Source organism: Falco cherrug, chromosome 1, assembly GCF_023634085.1.
Source record: "Falco cherrug isolate bFalChe1 chromosome 1, bFalChe1.pri, whole genome shotgun sequence".
NCBI lineage: Eukaryota > Metazoa > Chordata > Aves > Falconiformes > Falconidae > Falco > Falco cherrug.
This window is the reverse complement of record NC_073697.1, coordinates 70,338,601-70,356,721: the sequence shown is the minus strand read 5'-3', so window position 1 is coordinate 70,356,721 and position 18,121 is coordinate 70,338,601. Positions and strand designations below refer to the sequence as shown.

At 36.8% G+C, this 18,121-nt stretch overlaps 1 protein-coding gene across 1 annotated transcript in view; it reads right to left on the bottom strand.

Moving 5' to 3' along the window:
- Positions 1-18,121, bottom strand: part of TACR3 (tachykinin receptor 3) — a 41,091-nt gene that overhangs the window by 9,459 nt on the left and 13,511 nt on the right. Inside the window, exons 2-3 of the mRNA XM_014278468.3 lie at positions 14,597-14,785; positions 13,000-13,150 (exon numbers count right to left, since the gene is read on the bottom strand). Coding sequence (XP_014133943.2) covers positions 13,000-13,150; positions 14,597-14,785 — 340 coding nt within the window. The remainder of the gene's footprint in view (positions 1-12,999; positions 13,151-14,596; positions 14,786-18,121) is intronic.

The window sequence follows — 18,121 nt, the reverse complement described above, 5'->3', positions numbered from 1 at the left end:
TAAGTAGCATAACAAGTTTGTTCTTTAGAAAATTAGTCGAAGTGGCTGTTGTGGGATTAGCATTACTGGATATGGTTATCCACCTGAAATCTAGTCCTGAAAAAAGGGAAAAAGCTGATCTAGTGCTTTTTTACTTAAAATTCACACCATCACTTATTTTGCAATAGTTTCCTTCATAACCTGGAATGATTGATGGTGTGCACATCACTTCCATACTGCCAAGCAGGGATGAGATTTGGTGTGGGGGAAACAAGAGTCATTATCTTCTTTTGTTTTCCCAATAAGAGTAGTTGGTTCTTAAGTCTACTTTCTGCCACAATTCTGAGAATGTTCTAGGACCCTTAATTTTCATTGAAGGCTCTCCCAGAACCTTGCCAATGTTTTAAGACTCGACTTTTCCATATAAGACTTCAGATGGATTGACATATGTATATTTTTTTCTCTTGGAAACTAGACTTTATATTGAACAGTGGAATAAACAAAAAAGGCTATGCTGAATTATGCCAATTAATTATGCAAAACCATCCTTTCACATGATTTGCTTTATGTGGGCTCCTATCAATGGAAACTGCTCTCTTGAAACTAAAATGAGATGAGTACCTTTGCTTATCTTCAAAATAGGACTCCTATTTCATATGGAAAGCCTAAAGTCTTTTGGCTTGTTTTATTTTCAGTTTATTCACTTAGGGGAATTAAATAAGTGATTTATATAATTGAAAACCATTCTAATGTTTACCATATTTCTCCATAATTTTGGCACAAAAATTTCGTGGGAGTGAATGCAAATTATTTAATACATAGTTTGAAAAACGTCTTTCTTCTCTTTTCTGTTGATGAGAATAAAACTGTGTTGCCTGAAGGTGAAATTAATTATTTCTGGACTGTATTTGTTTAAAATGCATGGCAAAATTCTGCTCAGCAAAAAAACAACAGTTAAAGTTATTTTTTTATTACCATCATAATTATGGATTTGCAATGGTAGTAACATCTTCCTGTTCAAAGGCTGAAGCAAAAGTGTTTATTACCACCTAAAAAAACTCCCAACAAATTAATGATGACCCTGTCCCCCAGTGTATTTTAATTTACATTGAGTTGAAAGGAAACTGTTGATGTCAGTGATGCTTGAGGTTTATACTTTGCGTTTGATGCACTTAGTTTATTTTAGTTATTCCACAAATGACTGTACAAAGTGATGAACTTATTAGAAGTAGACTTTTAACACACATACAGAACATTTTGGAAATACGTAGTCAGTAAAAAAGTGGTATATGCGCTGGTCAATTATTCTTGCTAAAAAGTATCAGGAGTGTCATTGTCCTGACAGCATCTGCTATTTCTGCTTTTGTACAAACATTTTAGCATGGCTTCAAGTATTAAAGTATACACACTACTTGACCATAATGGTCAACACACTGATCATTACTGCACTGGTTTGACAGTCTTGTGGAATAAGGTATAAGCTGACCCATGCTGAAACTGTTTCCTAGGAAACCTGCTCCAAAGCCTTCAGAAATAAATGAAACTCTTTCTATCCACCCCAGAAAATGAGTAATGACATAATAGTGCTTTGAATAGGTTGTTTACAATGTTGCAGTACAGAAACTTCTGAAGCATAAAGTACTTGAGTTAAAGGATTAAATTTGTTAGGTGAAGGTCTCGATAGACATAACATAGACACCCCTCTGTGTGTATGCGATAATTTTCACCTGGTTCTAAGAAGCACGTTTGGAATATTGTAGGTTCTCTGCAGTTCAGCTCCTGCCACCATTTGTGAAGTCTCTGGGCTGTTTCATCTGGTTTCCTCTTTGTAAGTTTACACTGCAGCAGGAGTTTAGTGAGGTCTCTCATGCCAGGTCGAACGGAAATAGTCACATAGCCTTCAGCTTTAGCTCAGAAAAAGTTGTGCTGAAATTATGTTTTCTTTTTACATTAATAGCAACATGTAACGAGTGTAAAAGTGTGTAAGTGCAACACTGGGACTGCAGTTCCGCTGAATATACAGCTCTCGGCAGTGTAGTTTTCCAAGCTGACCTGTGCCAGGTTTCCTGGACTTCTCAACACACAGGTGTTGGGCACCATTCCAGAAACCTCAACAGACTCTAAAATCAATCTGTTCATGATTTCCCTACAGGGACTCGATGAGGAAGTAGCTTCTTATGAGCTCTCTCTTACCTGTGTGTATGTATGTATATATACACACATGGAAGGCTATGCGTGTGGCTGCTATTTTGTATGTGTAAGGGGATGACTTTGACTGCAGATTAGATGAGACAAAAACAGAGACAACAAAAGACCTTTTGAGGTTTTCAAGATTTGTTTGTATGTGTTGGTGAAAGAATTCTCTTAGAACTTAAAGAACAAACTGTCTTGAATGTAGGATATTAAGGTTATCTGTCTGGAGAGTCACGTCTAGAACTTGGGCAAAGCTATGCAGAGGAAATGAGGGCTGTCTTAAAAAAAACAGCCAACTCCACAGTTTTAAACATGGAGATAATAATCTCCGTGCTTAACATGTAAATTCTGAAAACAGGACAGATTTGGTTTTCATTTTTCTTTCTGGTAGGTATCTTGGGTTTCTTATTAAGGAATGTGAATAGCTCAATTCAGCAATGCATTTAAAACCACACTGAGTTCAGTAACAGTTGAGCAGTTAGTTGAAATTTTTGGTCCGTTTGATGCAGTGTTACTTCCATTCTGAAAAATGAGACATTACTAAAGAGAAATTTTTGCCCTAGGACTGTGACTAGGCTTAATATTTCACATGAATTTTCTGCCACAAGGGATGAGAAATACTGAAATACAGAGGAGAAACATCACAGAGATTATTGGTGCACAATCCTGAGCCTACTCACTGACCATACGGAACCAGTCTGTTAACTCTGCCCCTGACCTGGAGCTGTTGCCAGCCGTTCTATAAGAAAGTTTTAAGCATAAACCATATATCAGTCTGTCAGTAAATACTTAACATGTGCAAGGTTTATTCATGGTATAAAGCCATTTTTAGACTGTACTGTTCTTTTACTCCCCTGTGGTTGCTACTTGAGGCACGGACACTGAGTGTGGAGTGATGTTTTCACAGTTCATAGCTGAGTTTTAGGGAAACTTGAGACAATGAATGGACGCTGGTACTGCTGCTGAGTGTGCTGTATCTATTTGGTAGACAGAGAGCAAAGCAGGGCAGCTTCCAGTGATTTCATTATATTTCACTGTTTTAATGCTGTTCACAAAATGATCAGGAGGTCTGACTTTATTCTTACCTCAATAGGAAAACCTGTTCAAAATGTGGGCAAATTATTAAAAAGAGAACAAATTCCCAGAAAATAAAATCCAGAAAAGGAGAAAGGGTGATGCTTGGTTTTCTGAAGTTCTAAGCCCATGAAATAGCTCTGTAAAAAAATATTTTGGCTTCAACATGCAATGAAAATAATTCCACAGTACCTCATGTCCCAGTCTTTCCCTGGGCAACTGCTAAGCATGTGAAGAGTGAGTCTACAGGATGAAAATCATGATACACAACATTAAGAATTACTTTGCTCATTCCCTGCATTTTCAGTAGGTATTCAGTCCGTATACTCAATAACAGGAAGAGTTTAACAGAACTTCTTAAAAATTAAAAAAAAAGATTTCTCAGATTATTGGTTATGTTGCCTCATAGTGCTGGAAAAAAGCCTCTCTGTGTGTATATGTTTAAGGAGGGGGTCAGACATTATCATTAATGTGTTGATTGCGCAAGAAATTAAGAATTTAATTAATTGTAAAGAAAAATGCCCAAATCAAGTTTTCCTGTCACTACTTTGTATTGCTGAGATTTTTAATAGCTGTGGGAATGTATCACTGATTAAAATAGGAAAAGATATCTTCTGCTAGTGTTTTCACTAGGCAGATATTTGTTTGATATTCTGGCCTTTATTACCCTTTAGAAGCTTTTGTTAAGCTTAGAAGAATATAAGGTTAAAAAACCCTCTGTTCTGCAAGCTTTTAACTGTAGCAGCAATTACTTGCAAGTAGTGACTTTTACTATTGTGTTGATAGCAATCTGGTGAGTCTGGCAGGGTATCTGTTTTTATGGGTATGGGACAACAGCTCAAAATATTACTGGAACACTAACCTGTGCAGTCTGGTTCCATAATCTGCTTCACGACCAGTACTGACTCACCCATGCCGAGCCAGAGAAGAATAACAGACAGAACTGCAATCAGTGCTTCACAGGAAGCATGCTACATCCCCTGGTGTAACTTCATCTACAGTGTTACAACACCAATTTTAGGCATGTGTAACAGTTGGTGACATCAAGCTCCAGCTTTATTAGGATTGGTTTGCATTTACCACATTAACAACGATATTTCCTACTTCCCATAAATTGTCAGACTTAATGGTATCATAGTAAGAGGTGCCCTGAAGCAGAATCAGAGAAAACCTGTCTTTAGCTATTTGTGCAAGTAACTTTTACCTGTTGCATTTCATTACTGAGGATGATTTGGGAAACACTTATTGGAAAGGTAGTGGAGAGAAACATTTTTTATTAGAAAGTATTAATACTAACCTTTCTCCATATCAGGAGGTACTCTGTGTCAGTCTTGAGGTCGGTCTCATTTAGTGTATTTACTGAGGAGTTTAGTACAGGAGAATAGGAGCATGCCAAATATGTTTGGTGAGAACACACTTTTGTGCAGCTTTGCTGTGACAGAGGCATAGCAGAGGAAGAACTTGGGAACGCAGGGGCAGAAATGCGACTTCGAAGTGCTAATCGCATACTTTGTGCAGTATCTGTCGTGCTTGTGTTTCTAAGTGGGGTTGTGACAGTGACAGATATCACAGAAACTGCTGGATTGGTACTGTGCTAGTTTTGGGATTGTTTGGCACTGTTCTTCCATAGGTAAGATCATACTTGGAAAAATTCTGTGATTTGCTGAATTAAGAACTAATAACATTTTTTGCTGTGGGTTGTGGAATGAACTGTTGTGAACAAGTGAGGAAGGTACAGATGTACTGATTCATTATAGCATGACCAGTTCATCAGTTTAATGAAAAGAATAAATGAGATATTAAGATGTTCCAGATGAGGCATTTTCAGCGGAGACAGGAAAGTGTTATTACCACTGTGCAGGACCATGGTGAGACTTCATTGCTGGTGTTCCTTGTCTGGTTTTGGTCACTTGTTGCATACAGATGTTGTTACTTAAAAGAAGACCAGAAGCACTTGTTTAATTAATGTAATGAATGTAAGTGAAGGCTGAGATAGGATATGGCTATAAAAACATCTGTAGAGGTGGCACTAGTGAGGGTTAATAGGTTAATTAGTTAAGCTAACATAAAATAATGGCATAAATAGAGCTGTACATAAATAAATTTAGCCTGGGAACTGGAACTCTAGGAGCGGTGAGATTTTTAGAACACTTTCCATTACAGGTAGCAATCCAGAAGGCAAACTGGTTTTAAGATGGAGATTTGAGATGATATCAGAGGAATTCAGTTAGGGTTGACTGTGATGACTCTTGGGTTCTGAGACTGGTTCCTGTCCTGTTTTTACTTACCATTTTAATATTGAAAGCGACAAACTGACACTCAAGGACAAGTGGAGTGTCAAGAAATAGAGAAAGCTCTGGACACAGTTCAACATCTTCCAGTGTCTGGAAAACAAGGCACAGGTTTTCTTTTGGAGGAGTCCTTAAAAGCTCCTGAGAATTCCTTCTTCCTGAGTTGTTTTTTCTTTAAGCAAGAAATGTGACAATGTCAAACACTGCCACAGATAAAACTGGTGTTTAAAACCTGCTGTGTCTCTTTGATATGGAAATCTTCAAATGGATTTAATTTCTAGAGTAATGTCACAAAATATATACGACTAGGTGCAGCTAACCTCAATGGACACTGATGTGGAAGTATGAAATTGTAAAGTTAGACTATTTTTATGGTAGGGAGGACAAAAGGAGAGTTAGAGCTAATCACTTCAGAAACTTTTAGTTAAATTCTTTGTATTTCACATAGAGGAAAGACGTTGTCTGAGCATAACAAGCTGCCACTTCAAGTGGTATTTTTGCCACATCTTTATCTGCCTAAGAAATAAAACAGTGGACATTTCCACTTAAGCACTGGAATTATTAAAAGGCATTTCTGGTTTATTTTGGTTGTTGACTGACAAAAAAGCAGCAGAATTTACGGAACTGGTGGTAGCTGGGGTAAATTGTCCTTCAACCTGATATTACTCAGACTTATTGCTTTCTGAATGTGCTGAACAATGCTTGCTAAATTTATGAATGGCTGCACTGAAGTACAGCTGTGATTTTCCACCATGATAAAGCCTTGGCTCACAAGGTGCTCATAATGCATCAGCATTTAGGATAAATGACAATTTAACTGTAGCTGTATGAAATTTCAGATACTCAAACAATATAGCTATCCATACAATATAAGCCATAGTGCTATGTCTGTTAGATCAGTGAGACCATTTGTTCTTAAAATAGGGTTTAATTCTCCAGCTCCTCTTCTCTGTTGCCTGTGTTCTAGTGTTCCCCTGTCTTTTTCTCTCCATTTTATTTGCATTGTCATTCTCTGCAGAATTGAAGAGTATACCCATTTACAGAAAAGAATTACTGATGTACAGAAAAATAACACAGGCACCTATTTTTGGCAGGAGATATATGTTATGCATGATAAATTGAATTTCTGTATTGCACTGCCCCATGACAGAATGGGTAGGTGGTTTCACTTATCACTCTCAGAAATGTAGAATCAACCAAAAGGAAGGGGTGCCTTCCCAGGAGGAAAGGGCACGTGCCCCTTTGTGTATGTTTGCACGGTTCTGGAGCGGGCTTCTTGTCAGTTGTAAGCAAAGTGCTCTTGCATCACCATGGCAGTCATTTTTGTTCATGAAGCATAAGCACAAATGAATCTCCCAGGTGGAAGCATTCATGCCCCATGAATAAATAAGTAGTGGGAAAGGCACAATGGCAGTGTAAGTCTCTTTTGCAGTCTGCTGTTACATGGCTGATTTGGATGAGCTGTAACCCAGATGCCTTCCCCCTGTATCTGTGCGCTCCAATATTCGGTTCTCCCTGCACACATAACATGGAGAAGTGAATATTTAGATGTATTGAAGCCTTGGTAGACCATTATCTGAACAAAGGCCAAAAATTTCTGTGGTTATTACTGTCTGACTTTTAAAAAACATTTGTAGGTGATGACTTAGTATAAACTAGGGTGTCAGCTGTGAAGTCTGTAGTACAAAGCTGTGTTAGGGTAGTTCATTGCAGCTGGCATTTTTAATGGAGTTTATCAGGATATATTGACTTTCTATTCTATTAAACTGTTTGACTCCCTTATGCCATTTTGAAAATGGAATATAATATTTAAGTTATTAAAGATTGGAGTGCTGGTCCTCATACTGGGAAAATCTAGAAGACGGGTTGCTTAAACATCTGGGAAGGTATTAAACTTACTATGTCTTTATGCAGTCCCCTGGGGTAGCAATTATTTTCCAAGAAGTCTGAACAAATGTCTAAGATAAAGGTGGAGTTTCAAAATGGTGTTAGTAGGAAACAGGAAGTCACATGCAAGACAAATCCTTGGACCCAGAGTGTCAAAACATTTTGTTTCTTATGACTGGATGCAAAATTTCACCTGAGGTTTTATGAATGGGGCAGTATCTAGTCTGTCTGTCTAGACTGAGTGGTTGTTTGTTAACAATAAGGATCTTTGATTTCAGAATTACTTACCATCTGATACGTGAATTTATAGTGTAATATTCTCATCGCCTACTTTTGATGAATAAGCTTTGAATGATGACTATGGTATTGTTTTTCCAAATCTGTGTCAGCCTTTGTGGGTGCTCATAATTAATTCAATGTTCCAAAAGTTTTGGTACTACACTGTAATATTTTGGGCTTTGACTCGCTTGCCTTTTTTTTTTGTTTTATTTTAATTTAACAAAATGTGTTGCTTAATGAACTACTCCGTAGTGAAACAATTCAGCTACTTTCTTTCATCCTGATCTGGTCAGCCACCATTTAATGCCAGCAAAAGTATTATTATTTCGAACTAGTGCTTTTCTTATTTTGTGCAATGTAGTATAAAATGTATATTAACATGATTTCATGTCATGTATCCATATGTGGTAAAAAAAAAAAAAAAGGGAAATCTGCCTTTTTAGTTGAACTAAAAGTCAGTGAGAAGGTAGGAGCTGTACTGCTGTGTAAAAAAGGAACATAAAGACATAGAACAATTGCTCCTGGATCAGGCATTTGTCCATCTACGCTACTATTCTGTCTCTGACAGTGGCAGTAAGAGGTGCTATTTAGGGAGACCCCATGAACCTGGCCATTTTCCATCTTCTATTTTCCTAATACTCCCCCAGCATCCAAAAATTGTATTAGAGAGGGGTGCATCCCTGCTTCATCCTTTCAGTATCTATTTATGAATTTATTGCCTGTTAATTTGCCTAATCTCTTTCTGAAACTTCTGAGATCATAGCACCTGACAGGAGCCTCAGAAGCTCTTTACCAACCCTTAAACTATTCTTACTTAAAGCACTCTCTTCTACCTGCTTTAAAGGGAATTCTTGTAGTTCTCCTTTAAAGGTAGTTCTCCTCTTAGTTCTTGTGTTTCAGAATTTGGTGACCAACAAACAGTTCTTCAACCAATTTATCTACCACCTTCATGATTCTGTAAACCTTGATCATCTCATCCCATGGCCTCCTGCTCACTAGGTCATTTTAATCTCTTCATAAGATATTTGGTCATTTTAGTTGGCCTTTGGACTTTCTCTAAATCCATGAAAGGAAAAAAAAAAGGATGGGTGGTGGGTGGGTGGGCAGGGAAACAGATAACAAAACAAAAGAGAAGTACATGTGTGAGTGGCTACGTGTGACGTGTTCATGCAGTGTTCCTACAGATGTTTGTTCAGATCCTGTCCTGTTGCTTATTTCCATAGCCTATGAAAGTGGGGAAATATTTCATGTAACTGTTTCAGAAAATTATTTAAAATTGTTGGGATGCTATTTTGTAATACTTACTTGTGTCCTTTAAAACTTCATCTGGATATTTTTGTTTATCTAGTAAAAGGTTTTCACACAGTAATTTTGAGTGATTTTTGAGTTTAGATGTAACCATTGAGTCTGACTTGGAAGTGTCCCCTGCTGCCTTACTTGATTTGGCTTCTTTTCAAATTCTTATTCAAAAGTGGTTCTCATGACATCATTATTCCTACAGTCCCACATTGTTTTGAATATTATTTTCTTTTCAGATGGAATTCTTAAGTTTTCTGCTTTTTAATTTTCTCCCCTACTGTGTTGTATATACTCTATTAACTAATTAAATAGATGCATTTGGCTGTAAATGGATGTGGGATGTCTATTTTTGCTCTCAAAAAACCCCCGCAACACACATACAACTTCAAAGATTTCCTTATGTAGTTACGGTGGTAAACCTGACCATCTCTGTAGTGATTCCTACAATTCCTACTAGAAAACATATGGGGCTTTTTTCCTGTTTTTACATGCAAATTCACACAAAAAAAATAATTGGAAAAATGTGGATTTTAATCCTTCTTCATTGCAGTAAGAAGCTGAGGTGACACCTCAAGCTGTGTTAGGAGAAGCAAAGAATACAGGCAGAGGCATAAGTATGGAGGAATCATGAAAATTGCTGAAAAAGATGCGCAGTGACATTATCATAACCTTAATAGTTAGAGGTAAGTGGAACTGTAAGGAAAAGGTATAAAAGTTAAGGAGAGTATTTTCTGTTCTCTGTTATTCCTATTGGGACAAGGCAATGGCATCTTCTGTTGAGAGAAACGCTATTTTTTCAGAAGACAGTTGTATCAGAACTGTGTCTCTTGACAAAGACAACAGTAACTGATAGATTTTATTTACAGTACACAATTATCCCCTCTTACAGGTTGATTGAAGTTGGAAGAGGTTAGATAGAAATAATATAATGTGGAGACAACATCTGAGAGCAAGTCTGTATTTGTGGTGAATTTATTTTGGCCTAGTAAAACTGGTAGTAACATTATGAGCCACCTATATAAACTTCAGTTATGCAAGACAGTATTGAAACTGTAATTCCGTCTTGTGAAAATTGAAATTGCAGGAGAATAAATGATGTTCAGTTGAGCATCAGTCAGTCTCATGCCAGAAGCTTTAAGAAGAAGGGGCAATGACTGCAAAGTCCCCACATGTAGTGAATGTTCAGAAGTTCAAAAGGCTGATGTCAGGCAAATTTAAAAGGGTCAGTCCCTGAGACATTTGATCTGTCAAAAAAAAAAAAAAAAGTGGTAGTAGTCTCAGCCAATCCGGAATTTCTAAAAATTTCAAGTCTTTGACCATTAAAGATGCTAAGTATGACTTTGTGTTGCCCAGCCTGTGGTACATACTGTGAAATTCTATGAATCCTTTGTTCTTTGATGCTTTCAGAAGGATTCAGGGTGCATCACACAGTCACATATACAAAGTGATGAGTCTATCGAACTGCTAACAACTTTCTCAAGCTTCAAATCTTTTCTTGTCAAACATCATTTCTTTTAAAGGTCTTACATTAATTAATGGTTCACTACCTTCTTAACATTAAATACCATTTCAAACAATCCTAATCAAACATCCTTTGCACTGTGATATTGCATAATATGAAACATGCAGTCAGCTATTTTATTTCTCCTTCATTTATACTTCACAGACTTTCCATATATCTAGATATTTGCATGCTAAATAGCAAGAAAACCAGATGATTTCTTTGCTTGAATAAAGGAAAAGCAATAACTCTGTTATCAGAGGCAGGCTGAGTGATAGCTTTTTTTGGATTCCGCTCTCTTCATCTCCATGAATGACCAATTATGATTAATCTTTCCAAATACCAGTTACTTCATGAATCCTGCCAGAAAGCACAGCAGTGGAACTGAAGAGCTGTCATGGTGCTCTGCCAATAAAGTCGCTGATGCAGGTACAATATATCTGCACATAATTCAACCCCCTTGTTGCATGTGTTGAAGGCATGCATTCCAGTACTGTCACATTCAAAAACCTTTAATTAAGGATGTTACTCCTTGTCTCTTGGATATATTTAGAGTTCCAAAGAGGTGCTTTTTTAACGTATTCGAGGGATTTAATTAGACCCTTCATAGCATATAGTAAAAGCCAGCTTTTGTCTTCAGAGGTCTTTTGTTTTTATGACATAGGATGTTTATTTTACTTAGTCATTATAGTAACAGGTGCTGAAGTTCGGGGATGTCCTGGTTCTCCAAATTAGCTCTTAATAGTTTTGTTTCTACATCTGCTTTTGCAAAATGTTACAGAAGATGATTCCTCGTTTTGCCTTTACAAATCAGACCCTGAGCACCCTCAACTAAGTATTTGCTTCCTTTTTTTCACTGGCTGAAAGGGCAGTATTGGTGATAGCACAGCTAATTGACTAACAAAATCTTTTTCCACTTATGCTCCATAGGAAAGGTAATTTTGTAAATTTGAAAATACACTTTTGGATAAGTGATGACATGCATGGCAAAGACTGTAATGGTAATGTTGGACTTCTGTGGATAAAGATAAAGAGTTAAATGCTGGTGTTTTGAAAGATTTCCAGCATTTCTGGAAATTAGTTCAATAATTTCACTTTGGGGCAAATATGCAAAACATACTGGTTAGTTTGCTATGATGATTTTTCATCATTTTCTCTCCGTTCACATTCCAAATAATCTATGAAGTGTTACAAGGCAATAGTAGTGATAATACCAGTCAAACTGGATTTTGCTTCCTTAACAGAGGCTGGCATTTTGCCCACTTAAAAAGAGCTATGTAAAAGCAAAAATAAATAACACCTTTCATTTCATATGAGGCATTGCACATTATACTGTAAAGCTGTTTAGCCATGTCTACAGTTCTGACAGCTGAAACATGCCATAGAAAGTTTGCACTTGTCTCTGTGTCTGAAAATGTATGAATGAGAAAATGATCCTAATTTTTCCTTCCATAGATCCTTTGCCGTAATAACTTTCTCTGTGTAGTGTGTGTGGGAAAAACATTCTGATATTCCTGGCAGTGTCCTGAAAGAAATGGAAACATTAGTGTTCTCCAGCATTTGCAAAAGATCTCCTGTTGTCTCAGGACCCAATATGCTGTACTCTGCTATTGCTACAGCGTGGTAGCATATACTGCTGTTCAAACCTATTCACAGTACCAGGAAGCAAACAACAATTGAAAATGTGCTTATTATTGTGAGTTAAAAAGTCCATGTTTTGGGTACCGTTTTTTCAAATCCAAAAGGTTAAATGCATTTTAGTATGAAAAAAAGTCAGAAACTAATAGCAGAAGGGCTACTTTATTAAAGAAGAAATGTTAGGTTGTGAAAAAGAATGTTATAAGAAAGACACCTTCATGGCACTGCAGCACCATGAAAACTGAACTGGAAATAGTCATATAATGGGCTCATAAGCAATCCACAGCCTTGTTAGATTTGGCAATACTTACAGTGAAAAAGATTGAAAGAAAATAACTGGGAAAAAATAGTTTGTATTTCTCACCAAAAGTCATTGATATAAAACCTAAATTATTCAATATGAACAGGCTGATCAGCACTTATCTCAAAGATGCATGGGCCTTAATCTACTGAAAATTACAGCAAGATTCACTTTTCTTTCAGTAGGATAAGAATCTGGCCTAAAAGGACCTAATGGTCCACTAGCCCATTGTTCAAAACTCAGCATTTTAGCTCTGTAAAGGCTAAACATTTGGGCCTAATTTCTATCTATCAGGCACAGTATATGCTGCTGCATGTGGAGTAAGACATTAAAATCCAAATGTTACCTTCATTTAATGACAAACAGTAAATTTACAGAAAGAATAGCTGGTGAGCATAGAAGACAACTTGTCAAACAATTTTTTTATTGGAGTAAATCTCTCATCACTGTTATTTCAAGTGGTTTGGTGTTTCTGAAGGACTGAACTGTGATACTTTGCAACACAATTGCAGATGATGTTACCAGGATTTACTTAGTGAGATTTAATGGAACAGTACCTTTCTTTTAGCTTTGAGCTGCTCGTGGTATTTGTCAGATGTGTCGCCTGGTATTTCTCCTCCCCAGAGGGTAATCCCCACTATGGAATATGTGATGCCCATGATAAGCAGTGGAAAGCAGTAGACCAGCACAATCACAATGACATGATACCTGCAATGAAAAAGCATTAAGTTGATGAGTGCTTTCAGAGGAGCTGTAACAATGGAATGGGCTGCTAAAAGTCAAGAGTGCTACTGTAACACAAAGCATGTTTTACGTTGACTGGCTAGTCCTTGGTGTTTTCACTGTCTTTTTGAAAGTCTTGAATTGCACTGCAAATTTATTCACATTTTAATGCAAGAAATGTATGGTGTTTCTGGTGCTGATTGTGAACTTGCAGTAGCATAGATCAAGAATGTCTCTATAGTTAATCATAATTAGTGACTGCAGAGTAAGGCATGTCTGTTCATAACTAACTGAATTGATTTAACTATTGCACAGCCAAGTATTCTAAGGGCAAGCTAGGAATTTTGAGCTCTGCTCTGGACCATAAATGAAAGAGGAAAATAAGTATTCAAATGGTATGTTTACACAAAGGCCCTGGCAAGTGGCCTGTGTTACCCAGCGTACTTCATACAGCAGATCTGTTGCACGTAGGCAGCACAGATCTGTTGCCTATGTGCAACTTAGTCATTGCTGCTGATGTAATGATGGGAAAAAAAAAAGATAACTTCTGTCTCCTGTTAGTTCCTGGTTAAATGCCATCTTCAGATAAAATCTCAGTGAATGACCAGTGAAGAATCCCCAGCTGTCACTGAGAGTGACCTTTTTGCCCTAAAGAGAAGTATCTGTGCATGGCTCCTAAAAAGATAAAAATTACATATGACCAGAGCCTCTTTCACCTGCCTGAAAGAGAACAAAAGGTCAGATTTGATTCTGGATGATTACGCAGGCTTTCAGTCTTGAACGTCCAGTTCATCTTAAATGCTAATGAAGACATGAAAGGGCAGATAATGTTTCTATGGCTAAGTAACCACTTATTCCTAATTCTGCCAGAGGGACAAATAGGATATATTCGATTTAATTTACTGTTATTCTACACTTTCAGAAAATGGAACCAGTTATAGGTTTTACAGTTTTCTTACTTAGATTGATATCTGAGATAAGTAATTATGATAGTATAATGGAATGAAGTGGGAAAATCCAAACTTCTCATGAAAAGATCCAGAGAAAAAAATCTCATTAGGACAAGGAGAAGCTGGAAATACTTGTTTTCCTGGTTAGGATGAAAAGGAAGCTTGATTTGAATTGCATGTTCTGTTCCAATTTCTGACCATCTCTGTCTGTAAAGAAGTAGCCATCTCAAGTGAAGCAATGATGGCAAACATGCACACAGGATAGAGAACACTCATAGAAGTGGAAGAGAATAAATGTATTCCACTCATCACTTAAAATGCTCTATCTTCCCAGCTTAGAAAACTTGCTTTACATTTCTTGGTGATCAATGCTGTTAGTTATTCTGCATGTAGGGTATCTACATGATACTTTGCAGCTTCTGCCAAGTCTATTGCAAGTGTAGACACCAACATGCACAAGTTTAAAAGAACAAAAGCTTACGTAAAGTGCTGTTTTGGACCACCTGGCCACGCTACATAGCAAAGAGTTCTCCCAGGCATCACCTTGGTTATGGAGTATAGGCACTGGGGAAGGGCTAACAGGAAAGCCAAAATCCATATGCTCCCAATGACCACCTTGGTAGCAGTTGCAGAGAGCCTAGGTTTCAAGGGGTCAATAATGGCCATGTACCTGTAAAAGAAAGAAAAACCTGTGCATAAGAAACTTTCAGAAATTAGGATGTATCTAAAATCAACTGAAGCTTAAGGTTGGGAGTAGCATAAAAGCAGGGATATTTGTCTTCCTGGTGTTCTGATGGCGTTGTGCTCTTTGGGTGGTTCAGCCCCCATGAAGGCACTGCTATAAGAAAAAGAAAGTTCATTGAATATTATTTTGAAGCTGTGGGACACCCAGTTAACCACGTGTATACCAGCAGAACAAATATTTCTCAAAGAGTTAGTTAATCCTGTTACTGCACAACAACATAGCTGGATCCTTTGTTACTCTGCTACATAAAACAGGGTTTATCTCTAATTAAAAAATTAACAACCAAGCTGTCAGGATTATTAGTCATCTGTCCAAAAGCTACAGGAACATGAAAAGTCTGCATGCATCTATTTCAGTAGACATAGACTGACTTCAGATCATCTGCCAGAAAGACCCAGACTGCAACTGGTTCATAAAGAGATTGAGAGAGGATCCATATGAGTGTTTCCTTGGGCAATGTAGAAACCATAAAAGCACTAAGAGAAATAGATGCATAAAGCATGAAAACATCTCATTTTCTCTCTCAGTTCCTGTCTTCTCAGGTAGAATAGCATTCTTCTTGCTGCCCTATAATTGTCTTGGAAATCCATGTATGCTGATAACTTTAAAGAATATGCAACAACTCATTAAAAAGTAATTACAATTTAAAAGCTTAGCAAAAAGGAGCAACAGGAAGGCATCAAGACAGTAAAAGTCTTGGGTTTTGTCTTTTGATGTCTGTTATAGGTGCAAAGAACAAAGGAAACAGAAATTTTGTGTTATATATATACTCCATATCACATAATTAATGTGGTTTTCACATATTTCTTAGCATGACTATTGTTTTAATTTCTGGGCTAAAATCTGAATTAACGTATTTTCCACCAACTTCCCTGGTCACACTATTTTGTTTCCTTTAACAACAACCAAATAATGCCTTGCAAAATCATTAATCATATTAATTAAATAAGAATACTATTCAGAATTTCTTCCATTATTAGGGGGAATGCTGATAAGCATCAGCCAGGATCACATCTAAAGAAATCTGTGTGCTTCCATAAAACCAGGGATATACTGACTATATATGTACGTCCGCATTATGTTACCAATATAGCATACTGAATAACTAACTGCATGTTCTTTAATCTGACATCCTAATGTTTTCCAAAACAACACAAGGAAATGTTTTTTAGATTAATATTTTGCCTCAGATCCAGAGGGTTTCCAAAGTATATTAAAAAAATCCTTTTATTAATGATTGAAACATCATGCTGTTTGTGAGTTAATGTAGGCGTTAACAGATCAGCAATTTAAATGAAGAAATTTCCATGGGATTATTCAGTGTATCAGTGCTTATTCAGGAAACTGAAGATCTTCCCTTCTGCAGTCATTGGTAGCACTGACATTCTGCACTGTGTTTCCCAAATCATTGCTTTTCTGAAATCAGAATTAGAATAGCAATGATTTAGAAGCTCCTCAGGAATAACACGAGCAAGTCAAAAGGAAACTAACAAAACTGATTTTTTTTTCTGTGTTTCCTTGTATTTTTTTTTTTAAATTATATGAAAATGGCTGAAGCAGATAGGAAACTGGGATGAATATGAAAACCGACTTCAATGTTTTATTAATGAGAGTTTTTGAAATTTCCAGGAGAATGTCTGGATCAGTTTCAACAGTTTGTAATCAATTACAGGGATTAGTACTAATTCTGGAAGAAGCAAACTAATTGCCAAAGAATAATTCTGGCCCGTATACTTTCACTAGCTTTCACAGTACACATGTCCAGTGATCTGATCATCTTTAACAAGATTATTGGAGTATATCAGTGATTTCCCAAAGGTCCTCTTTGTTTCCATTGTACATCTCCAGTGAAGACTTAGTAACTGTCTTTGTTCCTGTCTGTTTCAGGTTTTAAACACAGAAAGTAATACCACACCTATTCCAGCCTACATTTGTAGAGACAATATTTTCAGAACTTTCCTGTATTGCTTCCCTCCTTGTGTCATTTGTAAGTTCTAAAGGAACTGCAATAAGTAAAAGATGTACTATGGCTCTTCATCTAATCTTTCTCTACATTTCTTCTTCATATAGGGATGGATTGGGATAGATTAAGAGACTATTTTCTGCGTGGAAATTTATGTAGACAGTAATAGGCATTGTATGGCAGGACTGTGGGAAAAAAATCACTTTGTCTTATCAGCATTTGTAGGTTTTGTGCTGTTGTTGAGACTTTAGGTGTTGCTGCGGGGCTTAGAAGTTATAAGATCAGTTTACTTCACGCTCACAGAGAATGAATTATTTTGTAGGAAAGCTTGCATATATTAATAGATCCTATGCCAAAATGTCACTAATATGTGACTATTGCTATTTTTTGTGTCTATGTTTGTCCTTCCAACATTCAGAGATAAAAAAATTTAAAGCCATTCATGATGTTTACTTTTTGTGTTCTCATCTTCTGCCTTGGCTTTAGATCATGAGAACACTTCCTATACTGCTAGGTGACTGTCTGCACCTGTGCTTCCAACTCTAGGCAGGATTTGAATTGAACTCCATTGAAATCAATGGAAAATCTGCCATTGGTTTGAATCAATCTGGGTTTTGGATGAGTAAGTTCTGTTCTGCTGCAATTAGAAGAGTAGCACTCATTTAAAATGAAGGAAGGTGTGACATGTCCTAATTGTTACAGTATATACCTATGTTCTAAGCAGATTTGGCCCAACATTTTTAGGTACAGCTACAGGACAGTAACAATAATATTCATAAGATAATGCCCCTGATAAGAATTTGTACAGGTAATCTTCTGCATCCATATTTACCTGCTATGGCAAACAAATTTCATTCAAGATATTCCTACTTTTTGGAAATTTCCTACTTGAGAGATGAGTAATTATAGAATAGATATTTGTTTTAGCAAAATAACTCCATTTATAGTTAGCCATCAAATATGTGATAAATCCAACATTTGCCATCATTGTGGTACTCAGCCTCTAGTAGACATAACTGTGCTAATACCTTAAAATATCTAAATGCTGTTAGAAACAGAGAATGATCTAAACCAACTTCAGTTCTGAGCATCAATTTCTAGATTTAGAATTTCAAGCCTATTCATTTTGCATTGTTTTTACTGCACTTACATATTTTTTCCCACAGGGTAATTATTTCTCCCCTTCTTTACCTGCTTTTTGGTTTTTTCTTCAGATAAACTGGTGCTTTCGGTAGTATATACGAACTATGAAATAGCTTTATTCGAGTGCTGGGTGTCTTGTCATGAGAAAGCAGCAG